The sequence below is a fragment of the Camellia sinensis genome, chromosome 1, assembly GCF_055761805.1.
Source record: "Camellia sinensis isolate YWXY chromosome 1, ASM5576180v1, whole genome shotgun sequence".
In the NCBI taxonomy this organism is placed as follows: domain Eukaryota; kingdom Viridiplantae; phylum Streptophyta; class Magnoliopsida; order Ericales; family Theaceae; genus Camellia; species Camellia sinensis.
The window spans coordinates 131,591,421-131,614,917 of record NC_138961.1 but is presented as its reverse complement, the minus strand read 5'-3'; the positions used below and the strand labels follow the sequence as shown (position 1 = coordinate 131,614,917).

The following is a 23,497-nucleotide window of genomic DNA, read 5'->3' as shown; positions in this document are numbered from 1 at the left end:
GACTTTTTTTGAACTTGTCAAACCAACCCTTAAAATAAATAAAAAATAAAAAATTGATTTTTTTTTTTTTTAAGAATTTGGTGATAGACCCCTCATTATCTAATTTGTCTTTCAAAATGACATGAATTATATAAGTACTTTCAAAACTACCTAATATTTTAAAACTTGTTTCTTTTACTATATTACCCTCATATCTATCAGCTTTCCTATTAAGCCATCTTCATTGTGTATTTCAGAGTAAAATTTTACTTTGAATTACAGTAAACTTTACTCTGATTCAGAGTAAAATAAATCAGAGTAAATTTTACTGTGATTCAAAGTAAAATTTTATATTGTTAAGAAAATCAACATGTTTTTAACCAAAGTAAAATTTCAGAGTAAAGTTTTACTTAGAGTAAAACTTTACTCTAAATCAGAATAAAATTTATTATGATTCAAAGTAAAATTTTATATTGTTAAGTAAATTAACATGTTTTTAACCAAAGTAAAATTTCAGAGTAAAGTTTTACTTTAAATCATAATAAACTTTACTCTGATCCAGAGTAAAATTTTACCCTAAATCAGAGTAAAGTTTACTATGATTCAAAGTAAAATTTTATATTTTTAAGCAAATCAACATGTTTTTAACCAGAGTAAAATTTTACTTTGATTCAGAGTAAAATTTTTGTGTGAAATTCTTATTAGAGAGATTCTTATTAGGGAGAGAGAAAGAGACAGAAATTGAATAGATCATCTATTGAACAAGCTGAGTATGAACAGATCAATTCAAAAACTAGTAAAATGTTAGACGCTACACAAAAGTAAAATTTTACTCTGTATAAAAGTAAAATTTTACTCTGAAAAACGAGTAAACTGTGAGACTCTGAAAGTAAAAGTGAAATGTTACTCTGTACAAAAGTAAAAAAGCGAAGGCAGTGTTTGTGGCGGCTAAAGTGTTTGGCAATGACCACCTCTTGACAGTAAAATTTTACTATCATTCTAACACTCTCATTATCTGAAATAAAAAACAGAGCAATAGAATCAGAGTAAAATTTTACTCTGATTCTGTCAAATGAAATTAGATAAAAAAAACAAAAACAAAAACAAAAACAAAAACAAAAACAAAAACAAAAACAAAACAAATTAATTAACAAATCAACATATCTAATTGAGAAGAAAAACTTCTAAAACTCGATCAACAATCACAAATCTCAATGAAAAGAATACACGTGTTTAACAACACTCATACACACAAATATATATATATATATATATATATATATTCAAAACTCAAATCTGTGTTTAAAAAAATATGTATAATCAAAGAACTCCACCAAACATGTCTTTGTCGCCTCCTAGAGAGAGAGAGAGAGAGAGAGAGAGAGAGAGAGAGAATTAATTTGTAACTTTGCAGGAGGTGATTTTAAGCAATCATTCAATGACTTTTTGATTGGCGGGGCTATCATCAACGACAAGAAAATGAACTTCATGAGAATTGAAAGGCGATACGTCGTCGTCGTCGAAACTTTCTCCGATCATCTCCGACCATCTTCGACGATCTCTTCCGCCGCGAAACAACATCGGAGAATTGGGAGGCAATACGTTGTCGTCGTCGAAGCTTTCTCCGATCATCTCTGACGATCTCTTTCGTCGCAAAACAGCACTAGTTCTGATCATCTCTCTAATCCGAATCTCCTTAACCTTTACCAACAAAAAATTGATTGCAAATTGATCAAAAATCTGACACTCCCTGATTATATATGCAGAAGCTATCTGTGGATTTAGAAAGGAAGAGAGTGTGGAAGAGTGTGGGAATAATTAGTTGAGAGTATAATAATCATATAAAATATTTAAATAATAAATTTTATCCTTTATGTAAGACTTTATAATTATGAGGAAATTTAGAAAGTATAATTTTTTTCTTAATTCTTTTAACAATAAAAGGAAAGTAAAGGAGATTTATAGTTAAATTTTTTTTTATTTTTTTATTTCCCTCTATATCGTACGAGGAAAAAAAAGTATGCGGGGTGCGCAAGGCGAATTGGGATCCTCCCCTTGAGCCCCCTCCTTCATTTCCTCCTTGCAAGGGCCTTCGGGTCCACTTTGAGGCCCAGTTTTGATAATCCGAACCGTTCATATTTTTAGATTTATTCAGTATATTATACCTGTAAAAAATCAAGTTGATCGAATATCATAAAATATGTGTTCGGAAAACTGTTTATTAAAAAATAGTTTGTAGTCCCAATTTTCTGAACGCATACTTTCTGATATCCGATCAACTTGATTTTTTACAGGTATAATATACTGAATAAATCTAAAAATATGAACGGTTCGGATTATCAAAACTGGGCCTCAAAGTAGACCCGAAGACCCCTGCAAGGAGGGAATGAAGGAGGGGCTCAAGGAGGGAATCTGGACTCGCGCAAGGCGCCCCGCCCTGCCAGGCCGCCATTCAGACTTGAAATTTGTGGGCTCCACGGATCGTTTCTTCACACATGGCGCCATTCAGCGTCCCCTACCCTGTGCGCACTTGGCGCACTTTAGCGTGTACCCTCCTCATTCCATCGTTTTGTGCCCTGACAGAATGCCAAAGCGAACCCCAGTGCGCAATACGCACCACGTAATTCGCCGGCCCACTACCCACCCACTGACACGCGGCATGAGAAAGGAATTGAACCAGAGAGAGCCAGTGCGCACTGCGCACTCTTAGCGGCCTTAATTAGCCAACTTTGTTCATGCATATAACTCTGCCAACCCATGCGCTTCGACTACTGTTCGCTACTTTCCTCTAAAAACGCTTTCCTTTCCTCTTCTCCTCCTCTGTCTCTCCCAAAGACCGAAACCCTAGCTCTGCACAACAAGTAAGATTCATTTATCAGCTTTTCATATATTTATCTCTCTATATGTTTGTGAATATATAAAGTTTTAGTGACCATAGGTTGTTTTGACTATATGTATATTGAATTCAAGCTTTTTGTGTATTGGCACAGAGAGAGAGAGAAATGGAAGAGAAGAAGTACGTAGCGAGGCCGATGAAGAGGCCTTCCCGTGACTGCGAGAACTCGGAAAGGCCGACGAAGAGAACGTCCATGGAAGTGGTGACGATTAATGACGATGATGACGGTGGAGGAGGCCAAAGGTTATATAAGTTTCGATTGTTGTTACCAAACGGTACGAGCTTGGGACTCAAAATCCGAGATCCTCAAATGGAAATGTCTATCGAAGAGTTTGTTGAGCTAGTGAAAGAAGAGTATTTCAGGGCTGTACGTCAAACGAATCCTCAGAAGCCCAAGCGAAGGATTAATTGGAAAAGCAACGACTTGCATTTTGTGGATGTTTTCGATAACGTGATGGCGAGAAAAATCAGTTTCAAGAATTTTATGCCCCATAAGTATCACATTCTAACGCTTCATGTGAGTCACTAGAAATTAAACTGATCTCGAGGTTTGAAGTAAATACAATAAATCCCCAATTTTGAAATAATTACATTGAGCTCCCTTTTAACAACCTTAAAAGGAGTAGAACCAATGCAAAAAGGGTAAAGATACAAAGATAAATGATATAAAATATGCATTTCAGTGCAAAACTGATGACAATGTCAAGTGTTATCTGAAATTAAACCTTGGGGGAGTTCAATGAAATTATATTAAATTTGTGGGGTTTGCTGTTTTTTTACAAATCATCAGCATCAGGAGAGGTCTGTGTGAAAAAAAAAAAAAAAAAAAAAAAAGAACATTAGTGCTTTTGGTTAAATGGATTTTAATGATTACATGTTGATTATGAAACAGGATGGCTCAGGGGAAGCAGAGACTTATGAGGTTGGTGGTGTACTTTGTGTCAATATAGTATATTATTGAGTTGGGCACTACAACAGTTCTTTGATTAACCATATGCATTTTTTTTTCTTCTTGTTGTTGATTAAGTGCGACATTTTTTGAGTTTGTAGAATATGTGGGATCTGACTCCAGATACCGAATTGCTGATGGAGCTACCTGCAGAGTACACATTTGAGACTGCGCTTGCGGACCTCATTGTTAGTTCTGGATTGTAGTTATGGTTTAATTTGGTTGTGTTGTTGATTTTACTTTTTCGTTTGGGTCATTACTTTATTCTACTTTTTCACCAGGATAATTCCTTGCAAGCCGTATGGTCCAATGGTGTAAATGAGAGGAGATTAATTAGGTATGCATTAGTGTGATATTTTATTCCATTATGTTGATCTTGTTGAATTATAATGTCTTTGAGGTTGCTAAACTATTTTTAAAGATTTTGTTAAAATTTGAAAAATAAAATGAATACTGTGAATGTCAAGAGATGGAGCCAACCCAAGCACTTCTGAAATGTAGAAGAGAACCACCAACCTCTAAAAAAGGAAAACTATACTGAAAACCTGATTCATTATTTGAAACCTAAACAATCTCAAAAAGGGAATGAAAAAAATTGTCTCATGTCAGAGTTTAATAATGCCTTTGAGAAGATATGACAAAAATTGTCAATAAATAAGAATACACCTGATTAAGGGAAGCGATATAAAAGTTTATTTATTAGGAAGTATTTATTCTCTAAACTGGTGCTTATAATTTTGAAAGATAATATAATATCTATAGTGTGAACTATATATGGGACACTTTCAATTAGAAATGAAACCTTAGGTTACACGTATATTTTGCATGTACGCATACATATGTTTGTTTGTTTATTTTGTTTTCCTTTTGGATCATCAGATGTTTCTCTACTCTATATGCTATACCTCTGCTGCACCTTTTAAGGTTTTGTATCTCTGTTACGTTGGCTGTGTTGCTATTATCAAATATCATATTTCCCTACTGTTTTTTTTTGGCAGTGTGGAACTTGATGATGATAGAATTTCAATTTTTGACACTGGCCCAGGAATGGACGGTAGCGATGAAAACTCCATAGTTAAGTGGTATGATGCAGCATCGTTCTTATTGATTTTTTGGACTTATTTATTGGTTGATGCTCCTTTGTTGGGTTTAAATTAGCAATAAATTGAGGTTATGTCAGTTTTATACAATTTGCTTGGATAATATAGTTGACTTGTTTCCTTGGAAAAAGAAATAACTATATCTTTTTGTAAAGGAAGTTAGAATGGGCACTTCAAATGCATGCTGATGAAGTATTGGTATATGTGGAACAAAGAAGTGTCCAACCAAACATAAAGCGAAGTCCTGGTATAACTTTTAGTTGTGAAGCTAGTATAACAGAAGCAATTCTTGCTCGAATTCGGCCTACAGTTGTATTTTAGATCTTAAGGTTGCTGTCAAATTAATCTTCTTATGTTGTCTTTAAAAATTGGCCAGAGTTTACTTACTGATCTTATATATAGATTACAGAAGCTAGGGAAATTTGAGGTAAGAATCATATTGGCAACAAGGAAATGGATGTCCTTGGAAAAAGATTAGGAAGACAAAATGACCGTGTAAAGGTGGCTTTCCTCGCTTGGGCCTGAGCGAAAGGGAAAATCCTTGCCATTGACAAAATTATTAGGAGATAAATCCTTCCTTATTGGTGTTGCATGTTAAGGAAGATGAAGATTCTGCGATCACCTTCTCTTCATTATGGGCGATCATCTTCTCTTCATTGGGGTCCCTAGGGAGTTGTGGAGCTTTGTGTGTTCCTTGTTTGAGATTTCATGGATCTGTCACAGGTTGGTTATGGATATTTTCATTTATTGGAAGGGTTGTAGGATGAGTAAGAGGACACGAAAGGGGCTGGAAACAATGCCTTTATGTTTGATGTGGTATTTGTGGGTGGAATTTCTGCTGCACATTGTAAAGAACAATTTTGTATTACAGTCGGGTTGCAGATAGGGTGGATAGTTCTTTTGATTCTTTTTTGGAATTTGTAGACTCCATGGAATCTTGGGGTCATGCAGAGGTCATTTCAATTTTCTTTGTGTTTTGTAGGTGGGTAGTGCTGTCTCAGACTCCTTTATTATAAATACTGTTACTTATTGCCAAAAAGTTATTATATGCAGATTGTAGATGAGAACATGCTTACCAGTTGGATAATGACTGTTACTAACCTAATGGAATTCGTGATTTCTTCTCTCCCATGTTTGTTTTGCTTGTATATTCAATTTACTCATGAAATGTTTTCCTTAAATAGAATTAACTGGAGGTACTTCATTTTTTCTTGGGAGAATTTGTGGTGTACTTAAACACTTATTTTTGGGTAAAGGGTTATCCTATAAATTGAAGATTAATTGTTCAAATGGAAAGAGCAACAAAGGACTGCAGAAAAGAAGTAATTGCAAATTGTAAATGCACTCTATATAACCACTAGAAATAATCCTTGCACTGGATAAGTCATGCTTCCACTGAATTTGTCCTATGGTTGGTTTCATATTCTTAGCTTGCCATATGATAGCTGTTTTTTATGAACGTTTTGTTTACATTGCCAGGGGAAAATGTAGAAATTTCAATATTTAATATAGGGAGCGTTGCAAATACTGGGCTTATGATATTTTCTTCTCTGTTACCTGTTATGTTGTTTTTTGATCAGTTATCTGTTATGTTGTTACTTAACATTTGGAGGGTAAAAAACAATGCCCAAATAGTACACATTAATGTGTGTTTGAGAGGGGAAAGATTGGGTACACACCTAATCTTTGGCATAGTGCACAAAGTGGTTGCTCCGAGACTTGAACCCATAACTTCAAGGTTATTAGGCCAAGATTTTGCCATTGAACCAATGGTCACCCCTTTGAATTTCAATTTATTATGGTACTTAGTCATTGAAATGTTTCTTATGTCATTTTTGTATCTTTTAGGGGAAAGATGGGTGCTTCTTTGCACAGGTCATCGAGAGGGCAAGGAATAGGAGGCAAACCTCCGTATTTAACGGTATAATAAGTTGTAAAATCTTTTCCTTATGCATACATTTTTTTTTTTGGTTCTTACAACTGGGATTAAAGTATTTATTGTACAAAATATAAATATAAAAGCTCTTTTACTTCTTGTTCGTGTATATTCCAATATTACTGTATTTCCATATTTATACCATTTCCATATTCTGGGTTTCTTAAATAGTACTCTACCATAAGTCTATAAATAGGCTGTCTTTGTACAGTTTGAATATGGATTAATATTCAGATTTGACTCATTCTTATTTCTCTCTCTTTGGCTGTATTCATAACTTTATCACTTCTGATTCTCAGCTTGGAAAATTAAAGTTTGGCATTGATCTTGTAAATCCTCGTGTTACCATGTTTTTGAGATTTAGTGAGGTATGAAGAATTCAATGTGAAGGGAGCCTGCGTTCGATACTTGGATTTTGCAGTGTCTGTAATTTGACATTTTCAAAACATTACTGCATCATCCTTCGAACCCAGCAGAAATTGGATATACAACTATATATTTGCTAGCCACTTTTTTTTTTGTTGTTAAATTGTAATTTTCTTGTTACTATAAGCATGGCTGAATTCTTGTATGCTTTTTCATTCTCTGTTGAATCTGCTTATTTAAAGGCTACATTTGCTTATGCATCTGTGCAGCCCTTTTGGGTGCCATATCTTATGTAAGACTGCTTTTATCAGTCCTTATATTTCCAAAAGGTTTAGATTTTTGAATCAAAAGTGAGAAAAACACAAAAGAAACACTCTAGACTAGGAAAAATCAGTTGAAGCAATGAATCTAGTGGGGCTGGCATATTATGACCTGTGTGTGGGCAGAAGCAGTGCAATTTTAGAAGATAGGTACATCTGCCAGTTCTGCTGGAACTGAAGGGAACGTAGTAAATGATTGGGAATCTAGTGACCACAAAAACGTATTTAGGCTAAGTTTGGCTACTCAAAATAAGTACGCACTTTTTATCTTTTTTTCATCACATCACCTCTCTACTTTTCTGCACATCTTTTCGTAAAAAGACAAAAAGTGCACTTATTTAGGTCATCCCAAACAACCCCTAAATTAGACTCAAATTGTCAACAAACTTCACATTTTATATTTACAATACTTGCGCTTACGCAAGCTAGATGTACACAATTACTGAAATACCGTCAGGTGTCAACTATAGGGAATCTTATCTATCCAGATTCATTGGTTCTACACATTTGCTACTTCAGTTCTTCCCAACTTGGACTGATGACTACCATCCAGTACCCATGATGGGTTCTATTTGTGGAACGGCTTGGGGCCTTGTGAGGTTTTCAGACATTGCTCTCTCTGTAATTTGTACATCGTCAGCTGTGTTTACACAGCATTGGTTGCACTCATTTGTGGCCTTGCTAAATGAATCAGCATTTTATCTCTTCGATGTACCATAGGAACCATCAATTATCATATGAATGAGCATCCAATAATTTCTTTGTGAAGCTTGGTATCTTTGGTGGTCAAATTTCTTTTTTATTAAGAACCTTTTTGGGCAACTGCAGCCTTTTTTTGGGATGTTTGGGTATGGAGGGCCAATAGCTTCCATGCATCTAGGCAGGTATGCATTTTATGAAAAAAATTATCATTCCTTTTTCTTCTAATCATGGTCAGGCAATGTATTGTCTAGGATACATCTTCACTATTTTTGTTATTTACTCCGTCATTGTAGGCATGCTTTGGTTTCTTCTAAGACCAAAGAATCTAAGAAGGTCTACATTCTGTGCCTTGAACGAGAAGCTTTACTCTGCAGTTCTGGTTCAGAAAAGACATGGAGGGTAACTGACCTTCCTTTTTTGTTAATTCTTGTTATAAGACTTCTCTCTCTTCTTTTACTCCTTGTTTTAATTTGTACATGTATTTCTTTTTTAGACTGATGGTGGCATCAGGCATCCCACAGAAGATGAAATAAGGTCACATCAATGTTCCTTTACCAAGGTAACTTCTACAGTTCTATGGCATAGTTTTTTCCTTTTGTCTTTTCACCATGATAAGATTTAAGCTCTCTTGTAGAATAGCTTTGGAGGTTTGCTTGTGAGAGGGAAAGGGTGGGAGAGTCCTAATATAGGTGTATATGGGAGAGCTGGTCTTTGACATGGAGGTTGTTATGTCATACGGTATGGGGCTGTGGAATGGTATCCATCCTTGTTGGGTGGGATTCCTTTTTGAATCATATTCTGTTGTTGTGGAAAATGGTGAACATGATAGTTTTTGCAGTAAATTGTTGTATGGGTAACAGAAGTGGGAGGTGGCCTCTATGAAGCATGGACACGTCAAATTTGATGCCGTGGCGGTGTCGGACACGGGGACACGCCGGGGATACGTACGGGACACGCCAGTTGGCGTGTCCTTTTAATTTAATTACTTTTTTTGCAGGGGACACGGCGGAGACACGGCGGGGACACGCGTGTCCACCAAATTTGGACGCGCGTGTCCAAATCTGGACACAAACGGAAAAGAAGAAGAGTAAAGGAGAAGAGAAAGGAAACCTGGTCAGCTTGTCCTTCGAACGGAAGAGAAGACGATGACTTTCGAACCAGTCGAACCAGATCGCGTCTCTCACTCGATCCAGTCGCGTCTCTTCGTCGAACCAGATCGCATCGAACCTTCGAACCAGATCGCGTCGAACCTTGGAACCAGTCGACGATGACCTTCGAACCAGACGATGACCTCCATCCAGTCGCGTCTCTCACTCGATCATGTCTTCAACCAGATTGCGTCTCTCGACTTCTCTGTCTCTCTCTCTCTCTCTCGCCTTTTCTCTCTCTCGCCTTTTCGTCAGTCATATCTTATACATCTGTATATATGAGATATTCTTATATAATATATATATATATATATAAGATATAATCGTTATAACAGATATTCTTATAATATATATATAAACAGATATTCTTATAATATATATATATATATATAAGATATAATCCTTATAATATATATAAGATATAATACTTACAATATATATGCATTAATAAAAAAAAACATATTTTGTATCTTATATATTTATATATATTAATAAAAAAAAACACATATATAATATAAAATAAATAAAATAATTGATGTATTAAAATAAAAATATTTATAAAAAAAAATTAAAAAATTTGCCGTGTCCCCCGCCGTGTCCGTGTCCCCATTTTTTGAAAGTTGCCGTATCACGTGTCCGTGTCCGTGCTTCGTAGGGTGGCCTCTCCTGCTATGGTTAACAAACATTGCAAATGGCAGGCAGGTTTTCTGGTGGCCTGTGGAGAGTGCTGAATGATTGGGAGATGGGGGAGCTGGTTTATCTTCTAGTATGCCTTTATGCAATCTCGCCTGTATTGGCAAGGGAAATGATTAGTTATGTTGGATGTGCTCAAAATCTTGCTTTAAATCTGGTAAGAGATGTACACAATGCAAGATGCCAAAACAAATAGTCTAGTTGTAAAATGATATTGGAAAAATGCACAATTGGTCATTTGAGGCGCTGTATGACAAGATTTTTCATTCTCTTTTGCATGAGGATTTTGGGTTTTTTCATAGGTAGTTTAAGTTTGATTTTTTGCTATATATGTTTGCTTTATATGATTTTTAACTGTTATTCAATGTTGTCATTGAGTATGGGTGTGTAAGATGTTCAACATATTTGTCTTTTCGCTGAGCCTTGAGGTTATTTGTAATGAATTCTTCGAGCTGCAGTTCATTCTTAGATTACATGAAGCTAATGCCTCAAGGAGTTAGGTCGCTAAGTGAAAACTTCTTAAGTGACTTATTTTATTTGTGAAGTATAAAGCTCATGCATCGAAGTAAATTTAAGTGTGGTTCCATGAGAGTTAGTTTGGAACTGGAAGAAAAACCTTAGTGAATTTGATGACGGTATGAGACGGTATGAGAAGCAAACTGGCAGTACCGAATATATAATATACAGTTGTTTGAGAAGCATTACAAGTGAACTAGGGTAACATGTCACATACTTGTGCTAGGAAGAAATATGTTAGCAAGTTCTGGCAAGTACTATATAGAAAACAGAACTTTGAAAATCTAGGTGCTTAACAAATAGCTTATATTGGAGAGAAGACTTGCTATATTGAGTTGACTTGACAAATAGATTATACCATTGAAAATAAGCTTGCTTTTCAGGAAAATAATAAGAATTGTGATTTCAACAAAAATGGTCTATAATGTAGCGAGCACACCAACCAAGTCACAGATGTTTTATATGAACTTGTATTTTTTCTTACTTTTCCTAATTAGTCAGCATTGTTTGGGGCTCTGCAATTATTAATCTACAATCAGGCTGTTATTTCCTTCCACACCAGTTTGTCCACCTTTGTCTAGCCTGAAATTTTAGAAAAATTCTATTGAGATCTTCAAGACATTATTCACATCTACATATTGTTATTGGTTACATGAATATGTTGATACTTGATTTTCATTGAAAAATGTGTTTTTTTTTTTTTTTTTCCCCTCTAGTTAAATGCCAGGGTAAGGCGCTTTTTATGTGGCATAAACATGGAAATGGCATGTTATGGAGATGTTGACATAGAAAATCCTTTTAAAAATAGGACACAAACACAACGAAGACATGACAATGTATTAATGAGATTGCATTTCATACGGCTGTCCTGTAACTCCATTATTTACGCACAACCAATCAAGTGATGCCAGCTCACTGAAATTGTGGATCTGTCAAAAGAATTTCACTCATATTCATACACTGAACCTTATGTGATTGCCTCCCTCTCCCCTCTCCCCCATGGCTTCTTTGCCTCCTCTTCTTCTCTTCCGGCAAGCGCCGCCCACTGTTCACCATTGTTTCCTCCCTCACCACATACCACCACCATTTCCCTTTTGAGCAACGAGATATCCAGAACGGGCTGGCATCGACCATATCCAAGAAACCTCAAGGATGAGGGGGTTGATTGTCAAGAATAAAACCAGCACATATAATGCAAATAATAAACTGAATCTGACTTCCCTTGTATTCTAAATCAAACCCTACCAAATCATCGGTTGGATGACCTAATCTCATTGTAGAGGATGAATTAAACTCCCAACTCCTGAAGTCCATTTAATTGAAAGAACAAACATATTGTTCCATTAATGCTGTAGAAGTAGCAAATAGATGTGATCGACTGCATTTATTTGGATTTGTTAAAATGTACCAAAACCTACCACTACACCTACTCCACCCACTTCACCTACTCTCCACCTACTCCTCACCTACTCCTCACCTACTACACACTCACCCTCTCCTATATATAGGAATCATTGTAAACATAACAAAATATCAATCAATAATAATACATCAGTTTATTTTACATGGTATCAGAGCTGGAAAGGGGAAGCCAGGATCGAGTGAAGAGGGTGAGGCCTCTGGGTGAGGTGTAGAAGGATTTGGTGGATTCGATGCGTTTAGAAAGATTCTGAATACGGATGGACCGATGGGTCTGTATAGAGGATTTGGGATTTCAATACTGACTTATGCTCCTTCAAATGCAGTTTGGTGGGCATCTTACTCTGTTGCGCAGAGGCTTGTTTGGGGTGGAATTGGATGTTATCTTTGCAAGAAAGACTCGTGCAGGAATGAGAATGGTGGGAACAGTTTTAGACCAGATTCGAAGACTGTAATGGCAGTTCAGGGGGTGAGTGCAGCCATGGCAGGTGGGGTTTCGGCTTTGATTACGATGCCACTTGATACAATCAAGACAAGGTTACAGGTTTTGGATGGAGATGAGAATAATAATGGGCGTAAAGGGGTACCAACAATGCGACAAACTGTTCGGAATTTGGTAAGAGAAGGTGGATGGATGGCTTGTTACAGAGGACTTGGACCTCGCTGGGCTTCCATGTCAATGTCAGCAACCACCATGATCACTACCTACGAGTTTCTCAAACGCCTTTCGGCCAAGACTCAAGAGGGAGAGGGAGGTTTGAATTGGTTGAGATCCGGCGGGCGGTCAAGGCAAGGTTGCCGCCCGCCGGAAGGCGAAGAACAACAAGATCTTTAACCTTGCTCTGATACCATGTAAAATAAACTGATGTATTATTATTGATTGATATTTTGTTATGTTTACAATGATTCCTATATATAGGAGAGGGTGAGTGTGTAGTAGGTGAGGAGTAGGTGAGGAATATAGTATAATAAAAAAGAGAGATATATATATAGATATAAAATAAAGAAAGTTGGGTAAAATAAAATAATGATGATTGTTGTGCAAAGAGTAAATTGGTTTGGTTTTTTTTTTTGGTTTGAAAAGAAAAGAAAATAAAGGTGAAGAGAAGTATGGGTAATATAGTAATAAAAAAATAAAAAGTTAGACCACTTGTAGAATGTAATATCTTCTTCGCAGACCACTTGGAGATATCCTTGAGATTCGTTGGGTAGGATGTGATTAAAAAAGAAAAGGAAGGAGAGAGAAAGAGCCCTTGTGACGGGGTAACCTTTTTTTTTTTTTTTTGCCGAGATTGACAGACAAACCCTTCCTGTAACTCTGTCCAACCATACTGCCTAGGTGCCATCGCCGAAAGGAAAGGGGCGAGAGAGAGGAGTGCAAAGATGTCTTAAAATAAATATAAATAAAAAGAAAAGAAGGTGGAGTGGGAACAGGAGTGCATTGATTATTTGATATAATAATAACAGTATCAATCGGTAATCGCTGCTTCTCTGAAACACTTAGCAATCCAAAAACATGGCCTCGTCTTCCCGTTCAGCTACCCAGAATATGGCCTCTTCGTCTCGTGGTCTGCTCACTCTCTTTCCCGACCTCAACGAGTCAACAAGAGAGATAACTGGTGCGGTGGCCAGTGAACCTCAACCAAGCGCCTCTGGTTTTGCTCCGTTGAACTTTCCGATGCGGTCGGTGGAGCAAAAAATGGCGGGGCAAACTGATATTGAGGCCAATCAGTATACTTTGAAGTCATGTGTGGAGACCATGACGGCGGTCACAAACCTGTCGCTCTGACTGCAGAGTAGGACAAATGAGGTGCAGCAGTTAAATGCCTAACTGGCTCTGCTCCAGCGCATGTATAAGGATGCGCGAGCAGAGATAAGTGTGCTAAAGGCGGAAAATAAGGAGCTGAAGCGGAAGGCCACCGTTATGTTTCGATTTGGAGGTCCGCCATATGCTGCAGTGTAGAGAAGAAAAATCCCGCCTGTCGGTTACTTTGCAAAAGATGGATAAAAATATGGGTTGATCCCCGAGATGAATAAATTGAGACAGTCATCGACGACGAGATCGACATCGGGGAGGAAGGTCATACAAGTAGTCAGATTTGAAGTTTTTACCAAATTAAGAGGGGTTTACATCATTTACAGTATTTGAAAGTAATTCTTGGTGAGGAGTGATCGAGAGTCGGCGGTGGCCAGGGTTGAGGAAGAGGAGGCAGAGTCACTATTTAGAAGAGGAAAGAGGCTTGGAAGTGATTGTCTTAAGAAAGGTGTACGTAGGCAAGTGATAAATTTTGGAGGCTTCCACCATTGCAATGAGGTGTCACCCTAAGAAGTACAGACACAGATACGGGTGTGGACACGAATATGGGTCCGGTCACGGGACACAGCGATTTCAAAAAAATGGGGACACGGACACGGGGACGGGGACACAACAATAAAATATGTTTTGATATATATATTTTTTGTTATCTAGATTAATATTACATCCACAAACACTCAATATCAACAAAAATTAACTTTAATTCTAATTTTTTCTTTTAAAAACATATTTAAATTAACACTTACGGTTTATATATATATATATATGGATAATCTATTAAGTATTTAAATCTAAGAAAAAAATAATAAACATTCAGCATTCATCAAAAGCATTAAATAAAATAAGGCAAAAGACAACTTGACACGTCTCTAGTGTGTCCCCGAAGTGTCCCCTTAAAATAAATTAATTAAATAAGGGGACATACCATGTGGTGTGTCCCATACGTGTCCCCGAAGTGTCCGCGTGCCCCTGAAGTGCTCGTGTGTCCGACATGAATATGACACTTGTTTTGAAAAGTCGGTGTCCCCATTTCGTTGGTTGTTCGTAAATTCAAGATTTACGGAACAGCCGTCTAGAATTTAAACTCCGTATTAATATGTTTATATATTTGTTACACATTATATATGATAACTGTTGAACATAAGATCATATTTATTGAAGATAAAATCCCGTGATTCATGGGTAAATCAAATCCCTTGATGATGGATGTGATTTTTGGCATGATTTATGTATTTGGATATTTATTTAAATCTCGTGATTGTATTCCACCTATATATATAGGTGATGCTTATGTATAAAGATTATCCAAGTGAATCAATACAATGTAGCTGAGTGTAGTTGGGTTCGTGGATGTAGGTATAATGTCCCGGACCACGTTCTTAAGTTTAAGAGTAAGGACAAAAAAGAGAAAATAATAAGGAGAAAAAGATTATGAGGAAAGAGACATAAAACTTTAGATTGGGTTTTCTTCTCTATAACAATATGTATTTATACTAATCAAATAAGAGCATAACGACAAAATTACCCTTCATCTAACTTAACATTCCCTCTTAAGTTGGTGCATAGATATCTCTCGTGGACAACTTCCACACTATGGGATGAAAACCTTACTATCTAACCTTTTGGTAAAAACATCGGCTAACTGATCTTCGGATTGCACAAAAGGTATACAAATTACACCACTATTTATTTTCTCCTTGATAAAATGTCTGTCAATCTCAATGTGCTTAATCCTATCATGCTTGACAGGATTATGAGCAATGCTAATAGTAGCCTTATTATCACAATACAACCTTATTGGTTCACCATTTAACAATCCTAAGTCAATCAATAAAACTTGAAGCCACATGCGTTAACAGATGCCATTCGCCATTCGCCATTCGCCATTGCCTGGTACGCAGCTTTTGCGCTTGATTTGGCTACAACAACTTGTTTCTTGCTCTGCCAAGTCACCAGATTACCGCCTACAAAATTGCTATAACCTGAAGTAGACCTCCTATCATCAACCGCACTAGTCTGATTTGCATCGTTGAAGGCCTCTATCCTCAAATGACCATGATTGGAGAACAAGATCCCTTTTCCAAGTGCTGATTTAAGGTATCTGAGGATCCAATTAACTACAGCCAAATGCCCTGTTTGAGGATCATGTGTGAATTGGCTTACTTCACCAACTGCATATGCAATATCTAGCCTAGTATGAGAAAGATATATTAATCTCCTTACAAGTCTGTGATATCTTCTTTTATTTACACGATCTCCATCACTACTGCTAAGTCTGTGATTAGCCTCAATAAGAGAATCTGCTAGTTTACATCCCAACATACCTACTTCTTTAAGTAGATCTAAGATGTATTGCCTTTGATATATAAAGATGCTCTTATCTGATCTAGCAATCTCAATCCCAAGAAAATATCGTAAAGGACCAAGATCTCTAATTTCAAATTCCTTAGAAAGTCAAGCCTTGATTTGGGACATCCCTCTACATCATTATTAGTCACCAGTATGTCATCCACATAAACAATAGAAATATCAGTTTTATCTTCACTTGTTTGATGAACATAGTATGATCAATGTGACTTTGCTTGTATCCAATCTAAGCATCGCCTTAAGAAACCTATCAAACCATGTTTCAATCCATACAAAGCCTTATTTAACCGACAAACCTTCCCATTAGTGGGTGGAGAAAAGAAACCTGGAGGAACATCCATATACACTTCCTCTTCTAGATCACCATGGTGAAAAACATTCTTTACGTCAAGTTGATGTAATGGCCAACCCAGATTTGCAGTACAAGAAAGGAGGACATGAATAGAGTTCTTTTAGCCACTGAAGCAAAGGTCTCATGATAATCAATGCCATAAGTCTAAGCGAACCCTTTAGCAACCAATCTCGCCTTATATCTCTCAATAGTCCCATCGACCTTTTGCTTAATTGTGAACACCCATTTGCAACCCATAGGTCTTTTACCCGATGGTAGAGAAACCAACTCCTTCCAAGTGCCATTGTTACTCAAAGCTCTCATCTCCTTTGCATTAGTTTCTTTCCACTTAGGATCAGTGAGTGCTTCCTTCCAATTCTACAGAATATAGACAGAAGGAAAAGACGAAATAAAGGCACGATATGATGAAGATAAGGAATCATATGATACAAATTTAAAAATAGGATGTTGAGTGCAAGTTCTAACTCATTTTCTAATAGCAATAGGAAGATTTGAATCATTAACAAGAATAGTAGGAGAAGTAACCAAAGACTCATTACCTGAAGATTCCAGAGAAGAACTAGGAACTGGAGTTGGAGGTGGTGATTAACATTGCAGCGCATAGGTTGACTTTCCCTTTGTCGCCGAGCGTAGGTCTGAAGATCTGGTCCATCCAACTTGCTAGACTCCCCTTGAACACAATCTGATCATCCAACCTCCTAGACTCCCCCTGAACATACTTATTCATATCCTCCTCACAATACGGTTCCTCCTCTCCCTTGCAACAAATAGTAGAAAATAATGGATCAGGAGAAACAATCTCTTCCGTTGAAAAAACCTCCCCCTGAAGAGATTGGTCCCAGAAGAAGGGCTTAGACTCATAAATGACATCCATGGTAACATAGGCTTTGCGAGAGTGAGAATCATGACACTTGTAGCCTTTTTGGGTAGAAGAATAACCAATGAATACACACCGTGGAGCCTTGGGGTCCAGTTTGCTTTGAGTAGAATGAGATGAATGAACAAAGCAAACACAACCAAACACCTTAGGAGAAAGGGAGAGAGGGGTTACAGACGTGTAAGGAAGAAGGCAAGAGGGCGCTGAAAATGGAGTACACTAGAAGGCATGCAATTAATAAGATACACAGTGGTGAGAACGACATCACCCCAGAATGGTTTAGGAACCCGTATTGTTAACATAAGAGCACGAGCAACCTCAAGAAGATAACGGTTTTTGTATTCAACAACACCATCCTGTTCGGGGGTGCCAACACAACTGGTTTGATAAAGAATACCATGAGCCTCAAGATATGCTCGAAATTCACTCTCAATATACTTAGAGCATCCCTAGCAGCTCCCTTATAATATCAAAAAGCTATTATAAGGGGTTAATTCTTCATAAATGGTAGCCCAGCAGATCCCTTATCCAACCCCCCAAATGTAAGTGTTGCTCCAGTGACTCCCTATTTGTAGGGAGTCACTATAGCTCCCTCATATCTGATAAATTGCTATTTTATTTCATTGAAGGCGCAAAGGGGACGTTCACCCGGATGTCCCCCCGGATGTCCCCCTCGATGTTCCGTGACTGCCTGTAGCTGGAGAAGGAAAATGGCCAAAATTGGCCTGATTGGTCGACCGCCCGGTCGTCTGGCCGGTCGACCGCCCTTCTTTGTTTTTGGCTGCTTCGATCTACTCCTTTGCTGGTTTGTTTTGCACTGTGTCTTGGGTCTGTTTGTCAGACGAAGTAAACAATTATTTTAATAGAATAGAGAAAGAACAGGGAGTCGGTTGGGAGAAGTAAATGAAAAAGTAATTCCTAAAATAGGGAATGAATTTTTTAATAATATTTTAGGGTAAAATGTATGTAGGCTGTTGGGGATGCTCTTAGTGCCATTGTCACTCTGAAGGATTTTAATTTGGGTGGCAAACTAAGTATGCACCATCTTATGAAATGCTTGAAAGTAAGAAAAGACTTCACTTTTGGTGCGAAGCAAGTAAACCCAAGTGACTCGAGAATAACAGTCAATACAAGTGACAAACCACCGATAACCAGACATAGACATAACACGAGAGGGACCTCATACATCAGAATGAATAACCATAAATGGAAACATACTTATTTTATTAATTGATGGATAACAAGAACGTTTATGTTTTGCAAACTCACAAGCATCACAATGAAAATTATTCATATCACAATCCTTCACTAAATTAGAAAAAGTTTATTCAAAATGGAAATAGAGGAGTGGATTAAACGCCTATAGCACTGATGTAATAGAGAGTGATGAAGTGCTGGTTGTCTGAAGAGCTTGGCTAGTGACAAAAGATCTAACATCCAAAAAATACAGTCCCCGATGTGCTCTACCATTGCCAATAGTTCTCCCCGTACCCAGTTTTTGAAAAACACAATGAGAAGGGAAAAAGTTACTAAACAATTTAAGGAATTGGTAATGCAACTAATAAATAGTAAATTAGTAGAGAACTTGGGAACATGAAGAACAGATGGGAGGGAAATAGATGGGGAATAGAGTGAATAGAGCTTGTGCCAGACACAGAGGATAAGGACCTATCAGCTACTCTTACTTTATCTTTACCCGAACAAGGAGAGTAAGAGGGGTAAAGGGTGGACAAACCTATCATATGATTGGTAGCACCGGAATCAATAATCCAAGGGAATGAAGAAAAAGCCCTCAAGGCACTTGTAGGAATATCTATGGAAACAAAGTTGAAGGAAGGAGGATCAGAAGCAGTGGCAGAAGAAGAATTAAGTTCAGCCATCAGACATTAGCGAGTATGTAACTCATCATTGGAAAAAAGATCACCACGTGCATAAGAGCGAACAATGCCACCGCAGTTACTGGTACCACGACAACCACTACCTCGCCCTCGGTTAGGACAACTATGTAACTTCGAGCAATGTTCTAGATCATGTTGTTCTTTCCCGCAATAATCACAAATAATATAATCACGATCACTAGAGGGATCTTTACCCCCAGACTTGGATGGACCAAATTTCCCATTTGTGGGAGTAGAAGAAACAATTAAAGCATATCGGTGTTGAAGAGGGTGATGAACCATAGCATTCCGCCAGCTCTCTTCCTGCAGAACATAAGCATAGGCCTCACGCACAATAGGAAACGACTAGCGACTAAGAACCTGAACACGAATCTAATCATACTCCAGGTTGTGACTAGCAAGGAAATCATAGACATACTCCTTGGATACCATTTGCTGAAAGGTAGTGGCAACTCGGGAACAGATAGCTTGGAAGTCCTGATAATAATTAAGTTCTTGCCACAAATTGCTCAACTTGGCATAGTACTCTGTAAGAAATCTATCCTTCTGATCAAACCCTCAAATCTTTTTCTGTAGTTCGTATGCTTGGGCATCATTACCACATCGAGAATACATCTGGAAGGCAGCACTCCAAATCTCATGAGCAGTATCCATCAACACAAAGGACTGGCTAATGGTTGGATGGATTGAATTGATTAACCAAGTCATAACAAGTGCATTCTCCTTATTCTATTTGTGACATCCTAGTCCATCCTCCTTGGGAGCCTTAGGAACTCCTGTTGCATAACCCAACATACCACAGAAAGAATGTGACCAACATACCATGAGCAGTAATGGCCAACTAAAAAGAGCGTGACCAAACCAGATAGTTGGTGCCATCCAACTCGACTGTAGTCAAATGAAGAGAGGACTTATCACTACGAGTTATAGTAGAACCCAAACCTTTCGCCTCACTGATTACAGGGTTCTTGCTGTCTTCAGCCATGGACTAAGAAAACGCAACTATACCCCAAAAACAGAGAGGAAGATGGAACATCCTCAGCAAGCAATAAAGAGTCTCAAAGGAGCCAAAAACGGCCTAGAAAACGCAAAAGTTGAGGAAAACATAGCCTAGAGCACCCGTAACAGAACTATGAGACCGAAACACAAGCTAGGAGTAGCAAACAACACCAGGAAAGACCACAAAAGGTTTAGTCGGCTCCTATAGAGGGGGATTCCCAGTCCTGGATCCAGCAAAAAACTGACAGAACTCGCACATCGAAAATAGGGTCCATTTTTTCAAAAAACAATGAAAAATTGAATTTTTTTTTTTTTTTGGGGGGGGGGGGGAACTCCTAGTCCTAGTTGAGCATCCTGGTATTTTATTTTATTTTTTACATTATCGAACAAAAAAGAACAAAACCAATAGAACCAAAAGAAAGAATAGAAGAAAAACTTATGTGCTCTGATACCAAGTTAAAATTATAAGAACAAGTTTAAGAGTAAGAAGAGAGAAGAGAAAATAATAGAGAGAAAAAGATTATTAGGAAAGAGGCATAAAACCTTAGATTGGGTTTTCCCCTCTATAACAATATGTATTTTTACTAATCAAATAAGAGCATAAAGACAAAACTACTCTTCATCTAACTTAACATTTTTATATTTCTCTCATCTCTCTTTCTTTATCTTAAATTTAACATGGTATCAGAGCAGATCCTTGACTATTATTATTCCGCTTATTCAACTTTTTCAGCAAATGGTATGATCCGTCACTACTCTCCAAAAAGTAATTTTCCGTCATCATTTTAAAGACCTGAGTGTTGGTCGTTTTCTCTTTATCATCGCCAGGGTTGATTTTGTCTTCACCTTTTCTGCTAGAGTTGTTGATGATAGGCTTTTCCACTGCCATGTTTTTTTGATTTGAAGAAACCCACTTTTGTAGGTTGCCAAATTGTTATTTTTCCTTTTTTTTTTTAATTTTATTTTTAAAAATTTTTGCAGTCTATGATTGGTTGTTGCAGGTGGCTTGTTTAGGCCGTTGCAGTGATTTGCACAATGTTCATTTTGTGCTTATTGTGTTTGCATGACGTTCATTTCATGCACATTTATCTGTTTGCAAGATGTTTGATTCCTCGTAGATTTTTCTCCCAAGTTGTCATTTGAGGGGAGTATTATCTTCATTGTACGACATTCATTTTGTGCCTTTCTCTTTTGTTTGCATGATGGATAAATTTCATGCACACATTTCTATTTTTTCACACTGTATCATCTCATGCCTTATTGATCAAAGCCGCATTCTCTGCACACTACCAAAAATTTCATTGTAGCCACATATTTAGTGATTTCACACAATGCGTCTTTCTGTACTTCAACAACTAGTGTCTCTGCAACAACCAATACCGTTTGATCATTAGTATGCAAGTTCAAGTTGGACACTTCAATCAACCATTCCGTGTTCCAACTTGAGGGGGAGTATTGAAGATAAGATCATATTTAATGAAGATCAGATCCTGTGATTCATGGGTAAATCAAATCCGTTGATTATGGACATTATATTGGCATGATTTACGTATTTTGATATTTATATCAAATCTCATGCGGTTTCATTCCACCCAAGGTTTTAAAAAGTGGCCGCAACCGTTACGTAACGCCGTTACGTAACGGTTGTGGTGGTTACCGCCACCCGTTACGGCCGCTTTTGCAGTGTGATTTGAGATTCACTGGTGTGTTGGCCATAACGGCTGCCGTAGTGGTCGTAACGGTGCCATAACAGCCGTAACGACCTGTTACGCACTGTTACATAACGGTTCCGAACTGCTTCTTTCGAAAAAACACAAAAAAAAGGCTAAAAATGAGGAAAGAAGGATAGAAAAGGGAAGATAAAGAGAGAAGATGGAGGAACAAGAGATAGAGAGAGAGAAGAAGGAAGATGAAGAACATGTTATTGATTTGTTGAAGCTGTAAGACCTGCTATTCTATTCAGCTATCACTCAACCATTTTGTTTGTGTGTGTCTATCTATATAGTGTTTGATAATAATAATAATAAGTGTGGTCTTTATTTATTTGGCTTGCTTAAAATATGTATATATATAGGCTCTTATTTATTCTTTTACTTTTTCCGTTGTTTATCTTGTATATAATAGTTAGTGATTGATTTTTTGTATAATATAAAGTCATTAATTATTAAAATAAAATGTAAAAAACTCAGTTTATAGTGATTTAAAAATATGAAACATATTGGATCATACTTAAAAATTTATAAACATTGATCAATATTTATTTCAAACCCAATAAATATGATCATGGAAAAAAAATATGCGTATCGGTAAGTTTTTTTCAAATTGTGTGAAAAATAAAAAATTCATGGTTCCGGTTACCGCAACCGTTACGCTACAGCCTTTACGCCCTGCGACCGCAACCGCAACCACAATCGCAACCGTGCCACCCCCACCGTTACGGCGACCACAACCATTTTCCACCTATATAGATATAGGTGTTGCTCATGTATAAAGATTATCCGAGTGAATCAATGCAATGTAGCCTAGTGCATTTGGATCCGTGGATGTAGGCACAATGTGCCAAACCACATTAATTCGTTTGTGTTGTTTCTCTTATATTTCTCTCATCTTTCTTTCTTTATCTGAAATTTAACAATTAGTGTATACCTTTTATTAGAAAGAATGCTGTAAAAACTTTGTAATTTAATTTGTTATCTAAATATTTTCTCTTATATTTGCAAAATACCAAACTTGAAACTCCACAATTATCATATATATGATGCACATTCTAATAAAAGGAATGTTGTAAAAACTTTGTAATTTAATTTGTTATTTATATATTTTCTCGTATAAGTCGAAAATAAGGAACTTGAAGCTCCACAGATATCATATATATTATGAACATTCTTATAACTTGCTTTCTTACTACATTAATTTTTTGTTCTTTATTACTATGGTCATTTACTATGTTTAAAGTTGTCCAATTGCATACGCTTTGTTTTGAAATGTTTGAAGAGACATTTTTGGTGTGTGAGTTGCATTCCCAAGAATGTCCTTCTAAAATCCTTATCATTAAGAGATTCACCGTGTAGCTCATATTGGAGATTGTCAATTATAAGTGTTTGAGAAGTATTGCCATAGAGTAACAAATTATAAAGTTCTATTTATCAATCACTACTCATTCG

At 37.0% G+C, this 23,497-nt stretch overlaps 2 protein-coding genes across 3 annotated transcripts in view; both read left to right on the top strand.

Moving 5' to 3' along the window:
- Nucleotides 1–2,670: 2,670 nt before the first annotated feature.
- The window catches only part of GMI1 (gamma-irradiation and mitomycin c induced 1), a 111,863-nt gene continuing 91,036 nt past the window's right edge, over nucleotides 2,671–23,497 (top strand). The window contains exons 1-10 of one of the 2 annotated variants that reach the window (XM_082884383.1): nucleotides 2,671–2,840; nucleotides 2,972–3,392; nucleotides 3,768–3,797; nucleotides 3,926–4,012; nucleotides 4,106–4,161; nucleotides 4,823–4,906; nucleotides 6,773–6,845; nucleotides 8,375–8,430; nucleotides 8,542–8,647; nucleotides 8,742–8,807. In XM_082884383.1, the coding sequence (XP_082740509.1) occupies nucleotides 2,737–2,840; nucleotides 2,972–3,392; nucleotides 3,768–3,797; nucleotides 3,926–4,012; nucleotides 4,106–4,161; nucleotides 4,823–4,906; nucleotides 6,773–6,845; nucleotides 8,375–8,430; nucleotides 8,542–8,647; nucleotides 8,742–8,807 (1,083 nt within the window). In that variant the 5' untranslated portion in view covers nucleotides 2,671–2,736. The remainder of the gene's footprint in view (nucleotides 2,841–2,971; nucleotides 3,393–3,767; nucleotides 3,798–3,925; nucleotides 4,013–4,105; nucleotides 4,162–4,822; nucleotides 4,907–6,772; nucleotides 6,846–8,374; nucleotides 8,431–8,541; nucleotides 8,648–8,741; nucleotides 8,808–23,497) is intronic. The other variant, XM_028248942.2, reaches the window with a different exon arrangement.
- On the top strand, nucleotides 12,236–12,889 carry LOC145797381 (uncharacterized). The gene has a single exon (XM_082884387.1). The coding sequence runs from the start codon at nucleotides 12,293–12,295 to the stop codon at nucleotides 12,857–12,859; it is 567 nt and encodes a 188-aa protein (XP_082740513.1). The 5' UTR covers nucleotides 12,236–12,292; the 3' UTR covers nucleotides 12,860–12,889.

What these genes read in the sequence shown, in the direction of transcription:
- LOC145797381 (XM_082884387.1), top strand. Translation starts at nt 12,293, where the DNA reads ATGGGTCTGTATAGAGGATTTGGGATTTCAATACTGACTTATGCTCCT.